The following is a 19,390-nucleotide window of genomic DNA, read 5'->3' on the forward strand; positions in this document are numbered from 1 at the left end:
ATTTCAGTAAGACAGTAATAACTTGAGTTATCCATTTAGCCGGAGACCTACACAATATAAAACCCCAAACTACGTATTTTAAACACCTGGTTGAAAATATATACATCAATATTTAATCATACTTGCAGGTTGTGATTCTGAGGAGCAAGCTGGTCCAAATAAACCGGTTACTGACTCATCTTTCAAGAGTAAGCTTTTACGAATCCCACATTGAACTCCGAGGTTTGAGAAGTAGTCGTCAGTAAAATTACGTGTTTGAGGAGGGGACAAGTTGTTTGCGGGCAGACAATGTTCAATATAGGCGGGCATAATCGTAGCACAGTGGGATTCAAATTACAGATGACTCGTTTAGGCAGTTCAGTCTCTATTCTTTCTTTTTGGAGACAATAACTTTATTTATCGTGCACTTTCGACTTTACAACATTGCTGAACGTTTACATTCACAAACAGCTATATTACACACTGCATGAAAGGGAATATTTGAAAAAAACATAATAGGGGCACTTTAAGTCTGTTGCTTAAATGTAATATGTCCCCTATATATTTAGAAATGTTTATAATATTGCTCATTTGTTTTCACCAAATGCCAAAAGAAGAGACAATAGTGTGCTGCACTAATCCTAAAACCAAGGAACGAGATTGCATTTTTTCACTTCCGGTTCCATAGTCCCAAAGTCATCAGTAATACCCCACTTAATACGTTTTTAAAGCTTTTACATGTCTTGGTGACTAAATGGGAATACCTAGGAATTCAGGGACATTTAAATGTCACAACAGAAAAACTCATTTACTCACTCTTACGGCTTCATTGTGTTTGTGTCTTTTTTTCTCTACCACAGTCTAAACAGGTTAAGTTTCCCAAGCAGATTTTTGCCATTATCCAGATAACATTCAGACTCAAAATAAAGTCAAAGTGACGTTTGACTTTGTGTGGGTTGTACTCACTCCAAGTGCTCTGGAGTCAGAACGGCAAATTAATGCTCACTTTTGAATGGAATTTACCCTGAGACAAACTGCACAAAGCCCTGATTTAATTGGAATCGGATAGTCTCACGGGTGCTTCAGTGGACCAGGCAGTTGTTTTGGAGCTAGTCCACCTTACATTGATAGCTGTCAGAGATTTAACTAAGGTAATATGTAACCCTGATTGTAAAATAGATGTATGTTTTACATTCATAAGCACCGAAATTAGTTCATTTCAGTGATTTATTGAGTGCAAAATCTTTCTGTTGTCGGACACTTGGAGGGCTTCCAGGAATCATCTGCAGGATTGAAGTACCATAAAGCCACATGCTCTTCCAGACATAGACGGTGGTGATAATTACCTTCCAGTTGTTACTAACTACGGATGTGTGTATGTGCGAGTCCCTGTTGAAGAGGAGTGTTTTGATTAGACTCTATTCAAGTCCAGACTGCACCGCTCTGTTTTGCCTGTGATTTAAATCCATGATGGTGAATATGCTCCAATTACGCCAGCAAAAAAAAAAATCTGTTCTCATTCAGCAAGCTTTCCATCTTGTGGAGAAGTGGGAATGTTTACTATTAATCATTTAACCTACGAGTAAAGGGGTCCCTCTACCACAGCCTTAAAGGCAGCGTTCATAGCCGAGGCTGTTTTTTTTCAGTGTCATTATCCTGATTGTTTTCAATCCTTTATTGCTGAAATATGATTATATGATAGTGCGCATTGTATAGACACACACTGTGCCTGCTCGCTTTTGCCGCCGCTGCTGATTATTTCTCCATTTGACTGCCGTAACCTTTAGCTCAAGTGTTGCTTACAGAGCCGAGGGTGCACCTTGCATCTGTTAACAAATGAGCTGTATTTTTGCTCTGCCACGACAAATTATTGAAGTACCGAGCAGGCATAAACGAGCGCATAACGGGTGTTGACATTTTTGTTTTGTCATTCATTTACCTTAAATAATGAGTGAGTCGCTACTGCTGCTGTCATTCTTTACTCTAACGCTGCTGCCTCTGCAAGATCCCTCCTTCAAAACCCTCCCTAAACCATCTTGTTTGACAGATTAGTTGATCTCTCTCTTTTTTACTAACACTGGAGCCTCTAAGTGGATTTGTCATTGTTTATCTTCTGCCTTTACCCCTTCAAATACTAACATGAAAACCTCCATGGAATGTGAGCCATCTGTTTGCCGTTGACAGTGTCCAAAGAAATTGGATCTATAATAACAGATTTTAACAGATTTTTTTTTTTTTTCCTCATTCTTCCTGGGAAGATATATTCTAATGGAGGGTGGAGAAATTAGTGTCATTTTGTGGTATGGTTAAACTTGCTTTAAAATTGCTAGTAAATAATTTTTTCAATCGTTTTAAAGCTTCTGTGGAGTTTATGTTATGTAATTTTACTCTCCCTCCCTTGTTTTTTTCTTTTTTTGAAGCGCGCAGGGGTTGGACTCCCTACGGTAAACAAACTGCATTATATGGTAGATATCACATTCTAATTTGTCTAGTTTGGTTTGGCCCTTTCTTTTTTTATCTCTTTTTGCTTTTACTGTGCAGAAACGACTAAAGAAAAGTAAAAAAAAAAAATGGCATCAATCCCCAGGTGCCATGCAAAAGTTCATTTTTTTGCAATTTATGTACATTGTTTTTTTATATACCACTCACAATCCTCCTCACCCATATCCTTATTAAAATGCTTTTTGTTGTATGAGTTCTACCATTAATAACACATCCTATTTGGCTCTCTTCGGTGGGCATAAACGATGCTGTAAGCTGCTGCAGGCGCAAGTCTTTAGTCTGAGCCACTGGGTTTGTTTTCTCAGACAGAATATTTACTGACAAAAAGGTATTTTTATACGCTAAAATATTGCTCCAAAAACCATCTCCTTGGAATAACACTTTGCAGGTCAGGTATTTTAGGTAATGAACAGACATGTCAATATAAAATACAAACTGCCCAGTGTCAGTCAAAGTAAAAGGGCAGTGGGTGCTCTTTCAAAGCATTTAATAATTTCTCATAAAAAAAATTAATAAAAAATAAAAAACAACAATCAAAAACAAACCTTTGACTTCAGCTCTTGTGCAGCGTTTCTGTCCACCTGCTCCATTTTCCCTTATTCTCCCCCTTTGATGTTTGCTTTTATTAAATGTTGCAGCATTTCATACAGAGATTACGGTGCACTGTATGATGTAGCATTTAATAAGTGTGTTTTTGCGTAGAAACGTCTCTTTAAAATGCAGTGCTCTCAAGTTAATCAAGAATAACAGGAGAGAAGGGCAATGAAGGCTTTTATTTGAACTGTTGATGCAACTACTGAACATTTACTTAGATATATTTTATATAGCATTAAAATGGTAAAAAAATCATTAGTGCTAGGTGGTATGACTAATAAAAATGTCTATTCTTTTATACATTTAATAACATAATACTGTATTTCCCCTATTCAATCTAAAAAAAAATTAAAAAAGGTGAGGATTATAGTCTACTCTTCAAACTTTGCTGCTGACAGACGATTCCAGTATGAAGCTTTGTTGATTTTAATGGGAGCTATTTAGTTTTGGTTTTGGTTACCAAGCAATGTCTTGACTCCAATTAATAGAATTCAACGTATATATGTACGGTTTGTATATATATTATTCTGACTATTGCTTTTAACTGAAGTATTGAATAATGTAAAGTTATTATTTATAAATATGAATGGTGATGTGAATAATCTTCCGTATTTGTACTTCCGTATTGTATTTCCGTACAAGTAAATGCATATTCTATATATTATCTTAAGGAAAAGTTAAGGAAAAGGAAAAGTTCCTTTCATTTCAAATATTTACTAAACTTAATAAATATTAAAATATGATCTGACTGTTGAAAAATAGACATTGCATAGATGTTGAGTGAGATAAATTACTTTGTGAGACAAGATTCTATGCAGTTTTATTTTGCTAATTAAATTTGTTTAGAGATTCACATTGTGTCAATGCTAGAATGTAACATGCCATTGACAGTCCTTTCTAATTTCCAGCTGCCTCACACTTAATCTAAAAAGCATGACCTTGGGCAGACAAATGGAGGTGTTCTGCTTAAGCACAAACACTCACTGTTTATATGAATTGAAAGTGGAAAATGACAGAAGTGGATAAAAATGATTGCGGCTGCCATACAGCTGCTATTAACCCTCTGTCTAGAGATCAGAGAAAAGACTGACCTCCCCTTACCCTTCTCTTCCTGTGGAAAAAGAGTACATCTTTGTTGTCGAGATTTTTGTCATTGAGTTCTTTAAGTAGCCGATGACGTGGCACTTTTTATACAGCATGTGCGACATGTTTTGCATATTACTGGACTTGTGCTTCGGATACCGTTTTTTTATATAATACGCAGCTTATATGCCATTATGCACCTGCATAATTTGCTTCTACTGCATGTGTGGGTAACTATTTTCTGTTGTTGTTGTTGTTGTGTGGTGCTGTACATTTGATTTATTTTATTATTATTATTTGGTGGGGCTTTGTTTTCCCCTCCATGTTTAGCTTTATCTGCTCTTTTTTTTTTTCTCTCTTCTAAAGGTTCAGACAAAATACTAGGTTTCAATTTCAGGACAATGCAAACCATCTACAATTTCCATCAAACAAGCTGCATTCTTTCCAGCTTTGCCTACTTGTCCACAGTAATAATAATGCTCACAGAATCTTTGACGACATTAGAGATGAAATCTGAATCCTCTCTCTCTCTGTCGGCATGGAAACGCCTCAACCCTGAGCATTTATTAATACTGCAAGAAAACCACCTGTTTTGGATGTCTGCCAGTGTTTCCACACTTTAGTATTAACATTTACAAATGTTGTAAATATAATTCTGCTCTAGAGAAATCATAAATTACTCTTTAGTCTAACCATATTAAGTCCTGAAATTGTAGCCTAAGACGTCTTAACCATCATGCATGGCTTGTGTATTAACAATCTTAAAGCTATCGCTACCCAAACACCTTCAAAGTATTTCTTTTCAATACATCTCTTACAAAATGTGTGCAGTTAATCTAGAAGTTGATCAGAACTGACCACAAACATGAATAAATGCAACCTCTGTTATACTAACAACCATTTTTGTGTCTGAATCCCCCCTTTTATACTAATCTGCACAGTCACCCTTAACATCACTTGCTAATCCACTCAACATATAGTGATTCCTCTTAGTTCCTGACGCCATACACCTTCCCTTCCTGTCTCTCCTCTCCAACACTGACTAGTGCACAGTCCAGCACACATGACAGCATTCTCTCAGCCAGAAAGCAGCAATAGCAGACATAAAAATGGGTTGCCCCCTTTGCAAACGTATGCATAGAGAACCAGAGGAACCCCCACGTGAAACAGACCAGTTTTTTAGTAGAGGTACTTGTTGAGGCCAACAAGGATTGCGGGTGTTTCTTAATCAAAAGATTTCCCACGTTCCCTCTCTCGTTTCTTTCCCCTCTCTTTTCTATCCTTCCGTGGCTTTTATGCAAACAGGTGACGATATCGGTGGACGGGCTGCTGACAACCACTGGCTACACCCAGGAGGACTACACCATGCTGGGTTCAGATGATTTCTTCTACGTGGGCGGCAGTCCAAACACCGCGGATCTTCCCGGCTCTCCCGTGAGCAATAACTTCATGGGCTGCCTTAAAGATGTAAGTACACTTCTGAAACATTTTGTTCTTTACATTGAATTTGGGTCGAGACCACCTCAAAGAAGAAACCTGGTTTCTTGGGATCCATTAATGTTCTCTTTGTTTGGCGAGCGTTCTGTCCTCTTTTATCTCTTCCTTATCTGTCCTTTTCCTTTCTCCTCTCTCTTTCGTGTCCATTCGCACCCCTCTGAGCATGTCCCATAATTTATGTCATGTCTATACCGTTGAAGTTCCAGCTTTACTATCCTGACAGCCAAATTAAAAATTGATTTCCTCTATGGATCCCCTTTCGACTGTCCCAGACTCTCCATCTCTGTCTCGTTGACCCCGGACTCTATTAATCACCACTCTCTACCTGCTCAACCGTACAGTCAGTATCAGTCCCTCTTCAGCAGCAACTTCAGCACTCCCTTGTCGTGCCTCTGATAGAAACACTTAAACATCTACAACGTTGTTACGCTTTTGGGAGTCTGTTTTGTCTTGATTTTGTCTCATCGCTCTTTCGTTTTCATTTGCTCTTTTGTTGTGCAGGTACTTTGTGTCCATGTTTTCCCCCATGTTGACTGCGTCTACCTGTGTAGCGTTTAATTAGGCTAGTTTGTCAGGGTATATATATACCCTCTCGAGTAATTTGTCAAGTCCTTGTTAGGCTGTAATGTTTGGTGAGCCTTGTTTTTGTTTTTGTTTTTTTTGCCTTTGAAAATATATTTTAATCTCCCATTGAAATCACTGGTGGCACTTTACACAAATAAGGTACACTTTGGTATCCTGTGACTTTGTAATGGGGTACAAATCCCATGCTTTTTGTTGAGAACTATTTTATATATTTGGTAAAATATTTACAAAAATCAACCTAACATGAAAAGTAGCTAGTTTTTAACAATCAGATATCTTTGAGGTCTTGACCTTCTCAACTGTATCCAACAACTAAAACTTTTTAACAGTCTCTTTTATCACTTTGTCAATATATTGTCACGGTCTGGGTTGGAGGAAAGGAGCAAGGACTTAAGTGCACGAACAGTGGGTATTTATTAAGTAATAATAATAAATAAATAAAAAATACAAACAAAAACTACCCCGTGGGGGAAAACAAGACAGGCATCAAGGAAGTCCAACTGGACTGTTGCAGGAACAAGAAACACAAGGGAACATAGACAACAAACCAGCACAGGACTGCAAACACAGGGAGACTAAATAGGGAAGCAAACAAAAGAGGGTGACGAGGGAAGGCAGGTGGGGCAAATTTAATCAATCAGGTAACAAGATGGGAGGGGCTAGACAATCGACAGGAGAGCACATGACACAAGGAAACACCTGACAAACCATGTGCTCACAACAAACAGGACTATAACACAGGCACATGACAAACCAGCAGTGTCAGAGCTCTGTCACCAAACCAAGATATAAACTAGACAGAAGTGAGAGTAATCTGACATATATAGCATACATTTTCAGTTCATTGCAGTAAAACTACATTTAGCTGTCCCACATTTTGCATGCAAACTTGTTTTCCCTCATTTTGAAAAATGTAACGCTTTTTTTTTTTAAATCCAAATTGACATCCATTGAATTCAAGGTATATGTTTTTGCAGTTCATGCATTCCCTGGCAAGTGAACCTTTGACATTGGAGCTGCTAGCTGTTTGAGCTACAGGGATACTGGATAATCAATTTTGGATGAAAAGTTAGACCCTTGCTACAGCATGGTGGAAAGACAAATAATTTTTTTTAATTTGTTTTAATTTACATGTTATCTTTGCAGTTTTTGTTTATTGAATGTTTATCACAAAAAAAAAAAAAAGTAACTTTTCCAAATCCGATTTTTGTGCATATCCGATTGAAATCAGATCAGAATTAGCAAGTGTGAACTGCAAAAAAAAAAAATCACATCAAATTGCATTTCTGGAAATCCGTTTTAGTCTGACTGCTCTGATTGGATTTCGCATGGTTTATGTGACTTTCTCGCGCCACGTAAAATGTAAACATCAGACGTTGTTATAGGAAACATGCTGAAAGTCGCTGCAGAAATAAGGTCGTGTTGTCGACAAGCAGAAAATGACAACATAAGAGAGACATGTTTTGAAAACTGGTAGAGATGACAGCACAGAATAAAGCCAAGCATACCAGCCTCCTATGTTTCTGCTGCTGCCCCAAAAGGCGCAGTAGTCCAGCGCGCCGGCTACACGTTGTCGTGGTAAATAATAAGAAAACGTGTTTTGCAAACCCCTTCATGTTGCGGTTGTTGTTTTTGGCGTATACCAACCAACGGCACTTTATTGCCATAAAAACCAATGCAGATTTTCCGTAAAACAAAAGAGCGGCATGGACACACAAATCGAATCTGAACAGTTGTGATACCCAATGTGGATGCCATTCATTTTATATCAGACTCCAATCGGATACACAAATAATCGGATTTGGACTGACAGTGTGAACGTAGCCTCAGTTTTACAAATGGTAGCATCAGCACCTGATTTTGTAGCACTGGGGGGATTTTTAATCATACATTTAATTTAATTATAAAATTACTGTGACTTCCTACCTCAATAAGTGCTCCTCTGCTCCCTTCTACTGGTTATAATGGTAATTTCATGTTTGTTTGTTTGTTTGTTTGTTTGTTTTTTCTTCTTTTTTTTTCTACATCTTTAAACTTTTAGGTTTACAAATCATCACATTTGAAATAAGATTAGGTAACACTTTATTTTACAGTGTCCTTGTTATATACTGTATGTTACATGTACTTACCATAGTAATAACAGTAAATTATGCATAATTACATGCAACTAACCCTCAACCAAATCCTAATCCTACCCTAACCCTATAGTAAGTATATGTAGTTGCTTAATACTCAGTACTCAGTACTTAAATATATAATTACACTGTAACAATGACACCTTAAAATAAAGTGTAACCTAAGATTGAAATTGGATAATATTTATAGCTTTGAAGTGCTGGAAAATGTGTGAAGCTCTTGAAAGCCCTTGAAAAGTGCTTGAATTTCACACTCAAAAGGTTGTACGAACCCTGAGATGAATAATGTATAAAAAAAATAATTCAACTATTTCTGCCACAATACCATGGTTACAGTTAGCGTTGCTACATTAAATCCATGGTGAATGTTGGTGATTTGTGGACTTAAAGACTTCTGTAAGTTGTTTGTTCATGGCACAATATTTCTCCTGGTTCCCACATCAGCGCTGTTTGATCTGATATGGTTTATAACAGAGAATCTGAATGCTTCTCACTATATCTTGCAGCGACGTTATTAATACTGCGGCAAGTTCAAATGCTTTCTCACTGGATCTCCCAACGCTGTGTACGCTTTTTACAATACAGATTGTTTCGAAGCAGCTTTACAGTGAAAACAGCTGTACAGCTGTTTTTTTTTTTCAGCTGTACAGCAGCTCTAGAAGGAAATAGTGTCTTTGTCCAGCTAAAGTAAGTTCAGTGTTGATTCATTTTGGTTGTAAAAATCATTATTTATTAATTTAGTTATTTTTTTTCTATACAGCAGCTCTGGAGAAAACAGTGATGTCATCGTCCAGCTCAGTTCAGTTCTCATACAATGGTGTCATTGCAGTCAGATGAATAATACTGTTGAATATTAAGCTGTCCATTATTACCGCAAGCTGATAATAGACTTGTGCGATTGCACCTGCTACACCGGCCTAAGGACGGCTCTGCTTATAAAGCACATATGAATGCCTTATTCTGCATGACCATATTCTACATCTCATAACCACTACAACAACTACCTTACTAACTATTAATAGTTTTTTTTGAGTCAAAAGTCATAGTTAATACTAGTGAATGTGTTCCCCAAACTAAAGTGTGACCGAAGCGAATGCTTAAAGACCGGTATCTTAATCTAATAGTGAAGCAGGAAGATTAAGACGTAATAGTGAAGCAGGAAGATTCAGATGGTTAGGCTGTGCAGTCGGAGATGGTTTGAAACGTTCTCATTAATAGATCCCTCCTCATATCTGAGGGATCTATTAATGAGAACGTTTCAAACCAAATTTTTTTTTTGTCTATGGTCTCTGCCAATAATTGCATTTTTCATGTTCCCTCGCTCAGTTGGCACCTCTTGTTTTGCTCCTACCTCTCCTTTTATTTTTCTGTCATGGGGGCTGACGAGAAATATGGCCGTCTTGTGTTATTTTCAGAGACACTCAAGTTCACACCCAGCAACAAAGCATCAGTCATCATCTTCGGACAGAGAAGAGAGGCTGGTGTAAAAAAGAAAAGCATGTTTGCTGTGCTGGGCTGATTCGCCCATCTGGCTGTAGAGACAGCACATGTGACGGAGATAAAAAAAAAGCAACTAAAATCCATCCCTGGGGACACATTCACAATGCATGTGTTTGTAGGAATGGTATTTTCGGAGCGGTTTTGCTTTGTGTTGTACCGTGGCACGTGTGGGCTAGACATCATATCCTCGATCATCACTTAATATATGCACTGTTTATGCGTGCGATTCAGAAAAACACTTCGCAGAGCTAATGTTAGCGTAGGATGATTCATCATATTAATGAAAAAGAATATCGATTAGCCAAGGTTTGTCTGCAGCGCTCTGGATGGGGTCGCTAGGTTTATGTGATCCACTCATGCTTTGAGTATTTAAAGAGACTGCTGTGTTTACTGACTTGAAAACCGTGCCCCAGAGGTACACGCATCAGCTGCAGTTTGTTTGTACCAGTGGGCAGCGTGCTACTCCATTCCACCCTGTTAGCATTCAAGTACTTTTTTTTTTTTCTCTCCCTCTCTCTCCCTCCATCCCAGGTGGTCTACACCAATAATGAGTTCAGACTGGATCTCTCCCGCCTGGCTGAATTGCGTGACCCCAAGGTCAACCTCCACGGCGACCTGACCTTCCGCTGCGAGGATGTCGCCGCATTAGACCCTGTCAGTTTCGACGTGCCGACCGCTTACGTAACCCTTCCACGCTGGAACACCAAGAAAACCGGCTCCGTGTCCTTTGACTTCCGAAGCACCGAGCCCAACGGCCTCTTGCTGTTCAGCCACGGGCAGCCACAAGGCTCCAAAGATCGCACGCCGAAGGTGGACTTCTTCGCCATGGAGCTGCTAGACGGATTCCTCTACCTGCTCATGGACATGGGCTCCGGGAGCATCAAGATGAAAGTCGGGAACAAAAAGGTCAATGACGGGGAATGGTGCCACGTGGATTTCCAGAGAGAGGGCAGGAAAGGTTGGGATACTGCAAGATCAGCACACACATTAGTCTCCTGTTTAAAACGGTGTTGTTAACCTGCTCCCTTTGACCAAAGCACTTTTTCATTCTGCCAGCCGAGGCGAGGGTCTATCTGATATGCATACTTCACAAACTGCTAAATCACTGTACTCCATTTCTTCCACCTCTCATTACATCTCATTACTGTAAGAGCTCAACTCTTCACAGTTTTAAAGCAGCAGGGCCGGCGTGGGATTTTGCAAATCCCGGGGGAAGAGGTTGAAGACCTTTCCACTTGCTGAGCTCAGGAAAAAAAGGAATAACCATGGATTGCTAATGCTAAATTAATGAAACATCACTTAAAAAAAAGAAAAAAAGAAAACTTTTGTGGCAGCTATTGTACAGCAGCTACACTGATTTCACGAGTTACCATAATGAAAGTCTTCAGGGATCAGTAGTAGCGGCTGATTAATTAAATTAGTTTGTTAATTATTAACTAGGGTTGTCAATTTAACAGTGTATTAACTGCTACTACAAGTAACCAGGGTTATGCAGTTCATGAGTGTAAATGTAAACACCACAGCCCACAGGGAGATGAATTTAATGATTTATAATCCAAATCAATATCTGTCTGTCTGTCTGTCTGTCTGTCTATCTATCTATCGTTCTATCGTTCTATCTATCTATCTATCGTTCTATCTATCTATCTATCTATCTATCTATCTATCTATCTATCTATCTATCTATCGTTCTATCGTTCTATCGTTCTATCTATCGTTCTATCGTTCTATCTATCTATCTATCTATCTATCGTTCTATCGTTCTGTCGTTCTATCGTTCTATCTATCGTTCTATCTATCGTTCTATCTATCTATCGTTCCGTTTAATATATCCTGTCTATTCGGTTTCACCTTCTGTTTGTCCTTCTCTGTCTCTTTATCTCTTTAACTATTTATTGTTCTGTTTGTCGTTATATCTGTTGTTCTATTTACAGTATATGTTATTCTGTCTGTCGTCCGATCTATTGTTCAGTCTGTCGTTCTGTATGCCGTTCATTGTTTTTCGTTTCTGTCAGTCATTCTGTCAATTGTTCATTCCTTCTATTCATCGTTTTATCGTTCTCCCTGTCCATAAAACAATCAAACACCAAACAATCAAACATTTTTCAGAACTTTTAAACAAGGCTTTATCAAGCCAACATTCAAAGTTTGTCTTGACAAAATTAGCTTTTCTAGTTAAAATTGGTCTTTAAATTTCAATTAATTTATTTCCACTTACATCCAAATTCAAAAAAGTTTGCTTCATCAATTCAAATTGAGAAATTGAATTGTACGGGAAAGGCACTGTAAATTCAATTCTAAATTATGCACAACCTTGCAGGCAACATTCAGCAAATGATTTTGTGACAATTTACAGTTTAATCAACATATCATGTAACCAATTAATTTTTTCTATTATTCTAAATCAATTGACAGTCCTATTATTAAAAACAGGACTAAAATGGCTCTAAACATTGATGTGTATAGGTTCACAAGCAGATGAGCACTGATCTTTATTAAATCTTCATTTCCGGTCTCCTAGGCTCCATCTCCGTTAACGGCCGTAGCATGCCCTTCTCCACCAACGAGGGCAGTGAGATCCTCGATCTCGATGGTGAAATGTATCTGGGGGGTCTGCCGGAGGACAGCGGCGGTCTTCCTCTCCCGCCAGAAGTGTGGACAGCCCGCCTCAGGCTAGGCTTTGTGGGTTGCGTGCGGGACCTCTTCGTAGACGGGCGCAGCAAAGACCTGCGGCGGTTGGCGGAGCTTCAGAGCGTTCCGGGTGTCAGCAGCTTCTGTACGAGGGAGACGCATCGGAGGTGCAGCTCGGAGCCCTGTGCCCACGGAGGCCGCTGCCGCGAGGGCTGGAACCGCCATGTCTGCGACTGCACTGGAACTGGATATCTGGGTGCCAACTGTGAGATGGGTGAGGAAAGTAGGGCTTAAAGCAGTAGGGAAGGAGGATTAAACATTGGATTACTTCTCACCGATGAGAGCATTCTCATAAAGAAGTGCAAGGCTTCAGAGCTTCACTCATATACTTTTATATTGAGATATAGCTGCACTTCAGCTCTATTCATGAGATCCCACCTGCCTAGACCTTTGTTTGCTGTTGCGGTGTCATTTCTAACTCTCTCCTGCCCTCTGCTGTCTGTCATAAGAATTACAATGTGACCACCTAATGTCCACCACAGACATGTTACTTGCGACTCAGCAAAGGTGCACATACACTTGAAACAATATTTTAGTAGTTATGAGTAGCAAATAACATAATTGTTATACTAATATAAGGAAATTATTAGCATGTAGCATTGTTAGCTAGTGACGGAGCAAATGGCCATGTGAATTAACAGAGTGATATTATTATGGCTTTATTTTATTACTTGTGTAACTCTATGGCCTGGTTTCACAGACAGGGCTTAGATTAAGCCAGGATTAGGCCTTAGATCAATTAGTATATTTAAGTAGATTTTATGAACATGCATTAGAAAAAAAACTACTGGTGTGTATCTTGAGACAAAACAATGGCAGTGACATATTTTAAGATATGTCGGTGCCAGTTGCTTTCAGTTAAAACAGCTCAAACATGCATTTTAGTCTGGGACTAAGATGAAGCCTTGTCTATGAAACATTGGGTATTAAACACATAATAATGATACAAATACTACTACTACTACTACTACTAATAATAATAATAATAATAACATTTTTATAAATCTTTACTAATTAAAATAATAATTTAACTACAATATGACCAATTAAAATGTTACATTTTTATTTTAATGGAGTAGGTGTGTAACAAACTGAACTTGATACTATTATAATATTATTGCGATACTCCAAGACATATGGTAAAAGGTTAACAAGAATGTACTGTTGATTAAAATGCTAAATTTGATATTACATTTTGGGTGTAAATGAATAGGCTTGAACTTGGTGCTGATAACCCAATGCACAGGACAATGGTGACACCAGAACAAAAATATTCATGATTCTGTAGCTGAAAATACAGAATTATTTTAGACAAATATGCTTGTACTCTGTCACTGATTAGATATGTTAAAAGTAAAAAGTGGCCAAGCCAACATTATTTTAATTATAAGACATTTGGCATTATCAGGACACACAAATATTCTTCTATTGCATTATTATACATTATATTCAACATTATATAGTAGTTTAATGTAGTAATGACACTAAAATTCTGAAACCGTGAACTTTTTCTCACAGTAATTTTTATTTTGGGTGAGCTATCCACGATACATCATCACTATCCACGATACATGTTGCATTTTTGTATTACGATATATTGTGACACGGTTTGTCACACCCCTATTATGGAGTTACATTTGTAGTTTTAATAATGATAATAATAAAATGATAACTTAAATATAGATTTTTTTCTATATTTAAAACTACTGTATATAAAATGCATATACATTTTTTTATAATATGTGGCTATATGTAAAAAATGTGACCTTTTGTCCCAACTGGGTCAGTGTTTTCTGATTTACTCTCTATTTTCCTCCTCTCTCAGAGTCCGCAGTGCTGAGTTATGACGGCAGCATGTTTCTGAAGATCCTGATGCCCCACGCCGTTCACACTGAGGCTGAGGACGTGTCTCTGCGCTTCATGTCGCAGAGGGCTTACGGTCTGCTCATGGCCACCACCTCCAAAGAGTCCGCCGACACCCTGCGCCTGGAGCTGGACGGGGGAAGGGTCAGACTCACCGTCAACCTAGGTAACCTTTCACCGCTGACCTCTGAATGCGAGACACTCGTAGAACAAGTCTGGACTCGCTCCCAGAATGCATTTCACCCTCATTCCTTCATCTTTATCTTTCTTTCTCTCTCTCTCTCTCTCTCTCTCTCTCTCTCTCTCTCTCTCTCTCTCTCTCTCTCATCCTCTCTCGCCTTTGCAGCCTTCAATGGCTATCTTTTCTGCAGCTTTCAGAGCAGACAGCCAGAGAGACCAACCCATGTAGTTTTTTCTTTAGAAGACACATTGAGACATACTAGGGGAGACAGAGGGGAAATTATATAATTTTCAATTTCCCTACATTTTTCTAACTGCCATCTTTGGGTACAAGAAACACATGATCATAATTTTGAGATATATATAAAAAATACAATTAACTTTAATATTAAACGCCTTTGTATCAAAGAAGAGTACATCTCAAAGCAATAATATGATTACTTTAATACTTATTATCATTATTTAATTTCTTGCACCTTTATATGATAATTATATTAGTTGTCAGGAATAATATGCATTTAAATAAATTAAATCAAATAATTTGAAAAAAAATGGGTGTGATTTATAAAAAAAATAAATTATATAGTGTATTTTTATTTTTAATATAAAAATAGTGTGATAACCTGATTAGACAATAATTCTCTAATCGATAGTCTTGAACTAGATACTTAAAGATTGACTTTTAATTCAGTCATGTCATTTTTATTTTATACTGTATCTAGTGTGTATATGTATATATATATATATATATATATATATATATATATATGTATATATATATATATGTGTGTATATATATATATATATATATATATATATATATATATATATATATATATATATATGTGTGTGTGTGTGTATGTGTATATACAGTATATATGTGTGTGTGTGTATATGTAAGGAAATTCTTGTACTTTAAAATCAAAATATGAAAAGTAATACAATCACACATCCTTTTTTCAAGCAGAAAGAGAACTTTACCGATCACACATTTGAAGAAGTCTTAGCAGTCTAGCTTGATTGTGATGGAAGAAATGTAATTGCCCCCTGATCTCCCCCACCATAAGAACCATATTGTAATTCTTCTAAAGTCTCTCACTGTCCTCTCAGCTCAGGCTCAGACTGAAACTGTCTGTAATCTTCTGTACAAACAGACACAGTCCACTGGAGAGTCGAGTCTGAGCTAGTGTTTCTGTCTTAGAGCAGTGTGACAGTGAGACAGGTCCCTGGCTGTCTGTGGTCACTCTTCTGTAGCGGTTGACAGCTTGAGAGTTCGCCACAGCCAAGAGTGCTCGCACTATTCAATAGGAGCAATTATTCTGTTATTATCTGTCTTTAGTCATATAATCAATGTTTGCAAGTTGTTGTTTTTTTTTCTCTTTTTTTTTTTTTTTTCTATGGAGAATTGGACATTTGGCCTGCAAAGATTATTCGTAAATACTTTATCTTAACAATACCACTTAATATAACAAACTTCAAATTATATTATCATAGATTGTTCTATAAAACAAATCTTTAAAGAGATCAAGTCTAGGTGGGTTCACAATGATTTTAGTGCTGCTGTAAAATTTATATGAATATTGTGATGATTTTAATGTTCTTTTTAATTGATCCTTAAGTTTTCTAATGAATCTGCCATTCAAATAATTTTGCTTCCTTTCTTGGTTCTTTACTTCATTTAAACTTCAGATGCAAAAATGGCATTAGATTTGCTAAATTAGATTGATTTCTGTGAATATATTCAATATGGCCATGATTCATCAAATTCATGATCAGATTTAGCAATTTGAGCAATTGAGTCGTCATTCAGAAATGTATTAAGATATTTGATTTGAAAGTGTATGTAGGTAATACTGCATTCAAAAGTATGTGGTAATTTTTTTTCTTTTTTTTTGAAATAAATAAATTAGTACTTTTGTTTAGCTGAGATGTATTTAATTGATCAAATGGGATCAAAAGATTTCTATTTCAGATTAATGTTTCTAAAAAAGAAAAGAAAAGAAAAATGCTGTCTTGGTGGGCTTAACATTAAAAAAGAAAGAAAAAACATAAAAAACTTACCAACCCCAAACTTTTGAACAGTTGTGTAACATCTATATTGGTTCATGAAATTGAAAATTAATATGATTTTTGTTAATTTATTGAATCCTTTTATGTAGATTTTTAGCAAGCTTTTACCATGTATACAATATTCAGCTATTTTTCCATCCTCTGATTTATAAATATAAAAAAAACAGCCTTTTCAGAGCAAGCATATTGAGATATATATGAAACATATTGCACTGTATATTGTTTAGCTCAGATGACCTGTTTTTTACACAGAGCATGAGCTCTTGGCTGATGGTGCAGACTGCCCTTGCCTACAGTCATACTGGCACCACCCACATACAGGAAGGAGACAAAGCACAGGCTAAATACAATGTTTTGTGTGTGTATACAGTAAACTGTATATAAATTGCCAGGTGATTCTCAGATGTGCTGTCTCTCGTCCTGTTTGTGGGGTGTGGGCCCTTGTAGAGAGGGCCATTCTGACTCTCACCTTGTCCCCGGATGGTTGACTCTGTGCAAAAATTGTTTATTTGTCTGCAGATTGAACCTTGAAGGATGTGGTTTTGAATTTTAGTTCGTTTTCCTTTAAATCTCACCATCTCACTCTCTTTCCCACCAGATTGTATCGGGATAGACTGTAACCTTAGTAAGTGATTCTTTTATCTGCAATGCTATTTTTGTCTCTTTCTCTCTCTCTCTCATGCTCAGCCCCAATTCATCCAAAGTTTCTTCTCCTCCCTCGTAATCCTGTCTTCCTGCACCGTTAACAGATTTTCTTTTGAACATGTTCCCAGTTGGCATCCCTCTCTCTTTCTCTCACTCTTTCCCCAACACCCCCCTCTCTTGCGTTCCCTCAATCTCAATCTCTTTTGTTACGCAAAATTTGCCGATTTGCTGCGGTGTTTGAAATTAAGCATAACCATCTCAACAGTTTCCATTTCAACACCATATGTTTCTCACTGTTCCAGTCTGTTTCATGTCCCTGTGGGACTCTTTTACATAAGGAAAATACGATAATAAACCATTTAATAAAAGAAGAAATCTTCATTTGCCAAATCAGGCGTGAGGTTGAACATTGCCTGTATTTGAGCACTGTTACATCCATGTGTTGGGAAACAGTGCAATCCTCAGTATTTAGCAGTGCAGTGATTTTGAAGGTAAGTAGTGTGAATGTTATGTTCAGTATGAGACCAAAGGACTGTGTGTGTATGTGTATGTGTATATGTATGTGTGTTTAGCTAGATTGAAAACAAATTTGTCTGCAGAAGTTAGTTAAATCTGACAAAAACTTTTAGGGATGTCCTCATTTGGAAAACAACTAACTAAAATAGTTTTATATTCTAATAATTATTAAAAAGTTTAAAGGGGCATTTCACCCATTTGAACATTGTTTTTTATTTAAAGTGGGTCATATATGTAGTCGAAATGTAAAAGAAATTTTGAATTTGGTGCCTTTGTGACCGAGAAAAGACAAAAAATAACTTCAGGGCGCATTTGTATGAAAGACAACAACTCCCACAATGCACCACATTGCACAGCTCCGCAAGCCACTCCCACTAATCCAGAAAGCGCATATCTGCCTATAAGAGAAATCACTCTTCCGTCTACAAGTCTAGCTACCACCAGAGCTTGAAATTAATTTCACATTCACACAAAATGTCTAGTTAGTTGGCGAACTCATTAGTGCATTACTCCTCGTTTGTATTTCTTTCGAAAAGGTGAATTATTGCATGGTACCTGGATGTTCAGTCAGAACATATGCGGTGCGAAACTAGGAAACTAGTTCACAACACAAACGTCCGTGTCCTCGTCTGATTCAGAGATTTTGTCCAGGAGAAATTGTCATCGTTGAAAATCTTTGCCACAGACGGACTCTATCTCTGTGTTCGTAGCGGTTCGTAGTTGCATAGTGAGATCACCGGCGCCACCAGTCCGCCCTAACCCGAGCCAGTCCGGGCTCCTCGTCCGCGGCAGGCAGGTCTTCTGCCTCGGCTGCTCTTCGCTATAATGCGGCTTGTAAAGGTAGCCACAAACACCTGATTCAAGCATCAGACTTCCGAAATCCTCTTTATCATATTGAGTACTCTCCTCCGCTATTGTCATAACTTTACATCTGTCTCCACAGCGCCTGTTAGCTTAGCTTCAAACAAGATGGAGGATATTGCTTTCAGTTTCAGAGAGTAAAGTCCCACCCACTGATCTGTAATAGGTCTGTAGCGTGAGCGGGTCCCGCCCCCTGGGAAAGATGAGGAACGAGTGCTTGTAGTCTCAACAGAAACCCCCCCCTCTTACACTTCCTCCTACAATGACGCAAAATGACGATTTTTGCGTCATTGTAGGAGGAAGTGTAAGAGGTAAATAACGGATTTCTCCCGTCTCAGGGGAAAATGAGAAAATGTTGCACGACCATTCAATAGTATGACTGGGTTTCTAACAATGCAAAGCTTAATGCAAATGGGTGAAGTGTCCCTTTAAGAGTATAGTTAAGGTTTAGGTTTGTCAGTAGTATTGTTTATAATTATTAAACTGCTCACTGGAATGCTTTATTAAATTGAGTGGATCTATCTATCATGTATTGTTTCATTTCGGTTTAGTGATTCTACTTGCAGATTAGCTCACGTTTCCTAAAAAAAAAAAAATCTAAATATACACTACCATTCAAAGTTTGGTGTTGGACATTTTTTTTTTATATTTTTGAAAGAAGTGTCTTATGTTTATCTAGGATGCATTTA

General features: G+C 37.7%; 1 protein-coding gene across 1 annotated transcript in view; it reads left to right on the top strand.

Annotated features, from left to right (window-relative positions):
- nrxn2a (neurexin 2a) overlaps positions 1–19,390 on the top strand; it is a 432,089-nt gene that overhangs the window by 175,427 nt on the left and 237,272 nt on the right. The window contains exons 9-13 of the mRNA XM_084387273.1: positions 5,464–5,625; positions 10,407–10,833; positions 12,397–12,780; positions 14,392–14,595; positions 17,278–17,304. Of these exons, the coding sequence (XP_084243399.1) occupies positions 5,464–5,625; positions 10,407–10,833; positions 12,397–12,780; positions 14,392–14,595; positions 17,278–17,304 (1,204 nt within the window). The remainder of the gene's footprint in view (positions 1–5,463; positions 5,626–10,406; positions 10,834–12,396; positions 12,781–14,391; positions 14,596–17,277; positions 17,305–19,390) is intronic.

This window comes from Rutilus rutilus (assembly GCF_951802725.1).
Source record: "Rutilus rutilus genome assembly, chromosome: 18".
In the NCBI taxonomy this organism is placed as follows: Eukaryota; Metazoa; Chordata; class Actinopteri; order Cypriniformes; family Leuciscidae; genus Rutilus; species Rutilus rutilus.